At 37.5% G+C, this 6163-nt stretch overlaps 1 protein-coding gene across 5 annotated transcripts in view; it reads left to right on the forward strand.

Moving 5' to 3' along the window:
• The window catches only part of TEC (tec protein tyrosine kinase), a 53200-nt gene extending 47586 nt beyond the window's left edge, over positions 1–5614 (forward strand). For all 5 annotated transcript variants that reach the window (XM_075752217.1, XM_075752216.1, XM_075752214.1 and 2 more), the window contains 5 exons: positions 4–220; positions 759–823; positions 1909–2027; positions 2357–2514; positions 4513–5614. In XM_075752217.1, the coding sequence (XP_075608332.1) occupies positions 4–220; positions 759–823; positions 1909–2027; positions 2357–2514; positions 4513–4590 (637 nt within the window). In that variant the 3' untranslated portion in view covers positions 4591–5614. The remainder of the gene's footprint in view (positions 1–3; positions 221–758; positions 824–1908; positions 2028–2356; positions 2515–4512) is intronic.
• Positions 5615–6163: the final 549 nt, after the last annotated feature.

Here is a 6163-nt window from a genome sequence, read left to right on the forward strand (position 1 = left end):
CAGGAAGCTAACGCATCCTAAATTAGTTCAGCTTTATGGTGTGTGCACACAACAGAGACCTATTTACATCGTGACAGAGTTCATGGAGCATGGCTGCCTTCTCAATTACCTGAGACAAAAACGGGGAGTTTTGAGTAAAGACGTTCTGCTCACTATGTGCCAAGATGTATGTGAGGGAATGGAGTACCTGGAGAGAAACAGCTTTATCCACAGAGACCTGGTAACATCCCATTAGGCAATACACTCCTGTTTAAAATTTTTGGTTTTTGAACTTACCTATTCCTTTTTGAAACAGCCTGTTTGTAAATAACTGGTTTTGTTCATGCAGAAAATTGCAAGTAGCTGAAGTTGGCTCTTTAGGGTCTAATCAAATCTCTAAAATTGCCCTGTACAGAAAATAATGAGAGGTTTCTCTCTCTCGAAAAAGAAATAAATAAAATCTCTCAGAAATTTTTATATAAAGAGTTAACAGCTATTTGTACTGGTATAATAGTGTATCTCTGTTCTGTATTGGGCCATTTTCATCACTCGTGAATCCCTTGAAATGATGACTTTTTCTGATGATTTTTTTACAAAATGGTTTAGTTGTCAAAACAGTACTATCAAGAGCAAATGCACATGTACCATGAGAATACGCTGCTGAACTTGTAAATTGGTGAACTTGCTAAGCAATGAGGACAAAGTCCTCGTTAGAGTGTTGTAATTTGTCTGCAAGAGACTGCAAGTTTTTCATCCAAATGTAACCATTCTCTTTGCAGGCAGCCAGGAACTGCTTGGTGAGTGACTCAGGTGTGGTCAAAGTGTCAGATTTTGGAATGACAAGGTACGGCTGAGTGTGCAAACACATTTGTGGGGATTTGCAAAAATTCACCCAAGCCTTGTACTTAACCATAAGGAAACACATGCCCAGCAAAATTACAGGCAAAAATGATCTTTTTTTGACCTCTCTAGGAAACATCCTTTGGCTATTTTTTTCCAGTGCCTTTAAGGTTTGTTAGTTCTGTGGTCATGTGTCGATTTCTTTACTCGTTTTAATTCTGGAAAATCAAAACTAGGCAGTTTATTCTCTAGAGAAGTAAGTGTGTCTAGCGATTACCATGAGGGGCCTGGCTTTGAACTGACTCCATGGTCTGACTCATCTTCTATTAGCAACTTCCTGTAACGTCTGTGAAAATCTTACAAATTTGTATCTTGTAGTGATGCAGGAGGCATATTAGAGCTTGTGTCTCGGACAGCAGAGCTCATGCTGCAGAGGTAGTAATCGTTAATCTGTACTTTGGTAAATAAATACTAGAAAGAGGCTGTTCAGTGAATTTGGAAACTTCTTGGGGGTAGATGGTTCAGAGTTGCATCTTGCTAACCAAAGTGCTGGGAGGTGCTGAGACTTGGAAAGGGTTTAATTTCCTGCCCCCGTGAGCACAGGGGGGTGCTACATCAGGTGGGTGATGTGTGGGTGGGGCGGGGGGGCATGGGCAGGGAGCAGCACCTACAAGGAAGGTGTTAGAGCACCATGGTTTGACCATGCTCCTCTTGGGTTTTGCCACCTTTCTGTGCTACTGAGCATGTGTGTCCCCTGACATCTAAGTTCAGACTGGTGAGAAATGGAGCAAGAAATGTCTGCTTTTGCATCATTTTCTGTCGTAATACAGGCATTTAACTTGCAGGTGGCCTAGACCTGTGTTGTAATGCTGATAATCACAAGACAAGGTCATAAGAAAAATGGACTGGGTCAGGACTGAAACCTTAGCACTGCCCCAGAGAAGCTATTTTCATTGTGTGATGCTAACAGTCATGGCCATTAGGTGGCAATATGAGCTTCTACTATTCAAATCCAAATCTGAATTATCTTGGAGGCTGACTGAAGGATGTAATGTTTGGGGGTTTTTTGTTTGTTTGGTTTGTTTTTAGGTATGTCCTTGATGATCAATACACAAGCTCCTCAGGGGCTAAATTTCCTGTGAAATGGTGCCCCCCTGAAGTTTTTAATTATAGCCGATTCAGCAGCAAGTCAGATGTCTGGTCGTTCGGTAAGACATTCATCATTGAAAGAAAGTGCTATTTTTACATTTTATCAATAACAGTTAAGCTCCAGTTATTGGGAAGGATTTAGATATCTGAGAAGCTCAGAGAAATCTTTTGCCATGGTTTTATGCTTGCTTAAAAAGTTCCACAGAGACCTTTAGAACTGCTATTCTAGTAGCATGGGCTTTAATAAATAAGATATTTTCAGCAATGATACATGTGAACACTTTCTAGAATATGGGTCTCAAACTATTTCTCTTTCAGAAATCCTGAGCCCAGGGCTCACAGTAAGTTATTTACTGATTTTCTTAATGTTTATTTTCTTTTTTTTAAGGTGTTTTAATGTGGGAAGTATTTACAGAGGGAAAAATGCCCTTTGAAAAAAGCTCCAACTATGAAGTGGTAACGATGGTTAGCCAAGGACATCGTTTGTATCGGCCCAAACTAGCCTGTAAGCAGGTGTATGAAATGATGATGATGTGCTGGCAGGAGGTATATACTTTTTTATTTTTCTGCCTTTGAATTGGAAAAAAGGTCGATCTAGCACAAGCAATTAATCCCTATTGCAGCATTCTGACTGTATCCAGCTCTCAGCTATTCATGTGTTTATTGCAAAGACAACGATCTCCCCACTTCCAGGTGAACTAGAGCTGCGATAAGAAAAAAACACAGAGGAAATTTCTATGAAATAAACAGACTGTCGGATTAAGCATGCAAAGGCATCTAGTAACACAATGAAATAATTGCTAAATCTTTGCTGGTCATAATTAGATCAGTGTACAAATACTGTTAGCTAAATAAATAAATAAAAATCAGTCAGAATGGCCCAGAGGTGGAGAATCTGATTTATATTGCCTCAGAAACATGCCAGAATGACCAAAACTATTTTTAATGGCATACCTCATTACCTGATTATAAATTATATAGGAAATATAGATTAACTTGCTGTTGAATGTAAATATAAATCTCAAGGTTTATAAAGAAAGATAAAAATACACTCTACTATTAATTCTCCTAACCTGGAAAGATACTGACTGTACAATTTTCAGAGGTCAAAGGGGCAGCAAACCCAAATTTAATACTTTATCAACTATATCAGTATAAAACAGTTTTTGTAATATTAAAGCAGGAAGTCTATAAGAGGATAGGTGCATTGAATGAGATGCCTCTAATTTTGAGACAGCGATCGAGGAAACCAAGAATGGAAAGAGCTACGTGGTTTATTTCTAGTTAGTCTTTGCCACAGGAGGTCCTGGGGCAAAAATGTTCTTTTCCAGTAATAAAGATAACATTATGTCTGATGCTTGTCTTGGAGAAGGTGCTGGAACAGAGAGCAATTAGTCATCAAACCAGCTGGTGGAGATCTAAAACATACAAACCAGTTGGTTTATGCAGAAGAAAATACATTAAAGCCAACAGTGCCCTGGAGGACTGCAGAAGGACAAATATGTGTGTAATTCAAAGAAGCTATTTGCAGGAGCCAGGAAACTATAGATCAATAAATTCTGTTTGTATGTGGTAACCTGCTTGAAATGCTCGTTAAAATGGAATAAGAAATTACCTGGAAGATAATAAGCTATTTGTTGATGTTCTTTGAATATCAATATGTATGTACAGGATTTATATGAACATCAATTAATTGATTAAAAAAATACTGATTTCATCAGGGTTTATTAACAATAAAATCTAAGTAGTCTCACATGGGAGAGAAACAATCTTTGTGAATCACAAACAGGATGCAAGTAATGGCAAGATACTGTCAATATTTGTCATAAGATATGATTAACTGCAGGTACCTCAGTCCTAATTTAATAAACTTTTAAATTATTTGTAGAGGGAAGTGAATACTGAGGCTTCAAAATTCAGCAAGTGATACAAAGAGGCTGATAAATGGAGGAAAAGTGCAAGTTACTCAGACATTCAGAAGATGCTAAATTAACTGTGTCAACGTCAGCAAAGGGATTACCTCACTGTATTGCTGTAATTAAACAAAACAAACAGGATATTATGACACATAAGGAACTCTATAGAAAATAGAGTAGATGAAGCATGCTGTTGCATAAGTCTATAACGCAGTCTTGTTTCGGAGTCCAAAAAATAGTGTTGAAGTTAAGAGCCTTCGGGGAATGATACTCAAAATTCTTAGGAACGTGAACAATTTGTGTAAAGAAAAATTGAAGCAATTCATTGGGGGAGGTGGGGATGGGGAAGAAAAATGAAAAAGGGTAGCACTGTGCAAAATAATGAATTATATGAAAAGTGTAGTCCAGCAAACACCTATTTATGCTTTCTCAAAGCATAAAAAAAAAAAAAGTAATGCTTACTGAGATTAAGCAACACATCTAAAATCCATGCAAGGAAATATTTACATGTCACATCTAATGAAACAGTAAATTAATTGCTGCAGAATGATATCAAGACCAATAATTTATCAAAATCAAAACAACTTTGTTGCTTTCTGATCACAGCTGTGTGTGCTTTTATTTTTAGAAACCAGAGGGACGCCCGACTTTTGAAGACTTGCTTCACACAATCATCGACATTGCAGAGGGTGAAGATGCTTTCTGAAAAAAAAGACAGCAGCACAAGTACAGGAAAGAAGTCACTTTCCAGAGATGTGGTTTCACCATTTCTTTTTAAAGGCTTGATCCTGTAAGCTGCTGGATGCTGCTAAACAGCACGGGGAACCTGTAACACCTGATCCACTCCGGCACAAGGGGAGTTTTATATGATGTTGGGAAATGAGCTCAGTATCTTCAGCAATACTAGCAGCTTCTCTATTTTCTCTGAAAGGTCAGCATTGCATAGCTGGCAAGTTGAGTTCTTTATGGAGCAAGAAAGAGAATATGGCCAAAGCCCAGGAGCCTAATTTGCATTTACTGGGTTGGGTTCATGTACATACAGTCCATGTTTCTGAGTTTCTCTTTACACAGGCAGTAGTATTAGTAGTGATTTGCATGCTTGAAAATTGAAGGAATCCGTAAATGGCTATTTACTGACATTGAAATGTTTCTAGAGATTCTCCAGAAACATTATTTTTCTTGGTTGATGGGTGTTTTGTGACACATCAAGAACATAAAACGTGCCTCTTTCATTTGCACATAGTAGGTTAACAGCACAGTCTTCAGTTTAGTGTAACACTCAAAAAGCTTTGCTTCAGAACTGAGCCGTGATATGCGCCAAGCCATTCTAGGCTGTTTGGTCAACCAGAGACGTGCCATGGTTAGTCTTGATGTTACTCGTGAAAAGTAAATCCAAGATTCAGCCCAACTGGCTGTCAGTGTACAATAGTACCTTGTTTTGGATTAATTATAAAATAATTTATATGCTGTATGTATTGTAAATATATAATTCCATGCATTTATTTATATAAAGTGTTTTCCTCTTGAAATTTTCAAGCACAAGTTTGTCCTACCTTCACTTACGTGTACAAGTCGACACATGGGGTTGTAAAGTGTTCTCAAGTGTGTTTAAGGAGGGCTCGTCTTTGTCATCTGTATGTACAGTGATGTAACCTTTCTGTTCTTCACAGAAAATGTCATACTACAGGTGTATGTAAATAAACAGAATGTTAACTATTGTTTGGAACCAACTAATGTGTTGCCAGTAATTTACTGTTAGTGTGTTACAAGCCAAACTCATTGTTATGGTGTTATGGTGTTATGATAGTCCATGTAAGCGTGTGTATATATATCTGTGCGTATACACACTCTATACTAAAAATATATAGTGGTATGAATATATATTTAAATGAATTTGGCCATGATGAAATGTTCAGTGTGGAAATGCCTGAGCGTAATAAAAAATAGATTACACAAAAACTGGTTTTTAAAATTTTTTTTGGCAAGTAGGCAGGGACAAGTATGGTGAAGTTTATTTCCAATCAAATTATTTTAAGATTTAAATTGCAATTTTCTTTTTCTTAATGACAAAATCTCAGAAGATTATCACATCTATGCAAACAAACCTGTTGGTCTTGAGTCCAAACCACTACCCAATCACGGCCCAACTGCATGTATTGTTAAAGAGGAAAATCTAGGGGTTTCTACTTGTAGTAGAAAAATGAACATGTAAGATCTAACGTAAGCTGACCCTAACTACTCCTTTGTACCCCAGTTTTTCAGTGGAGATCCTGCAAATC

This window comes from Balearica regulorum, chromosome 4 (genome assembly GCF_011004875.1).
Source record: "Balearica regulorum gibbericeps isolate bBalReg1 chromosome 4, bBalReg1.pri, whole genome shotgun sequence".
Lineage (NCBI taxonomy): Eukaryota > Metazoa > Chordata > Aves > Gruiformes > Gruidae > Balearica > Balearica regulorum.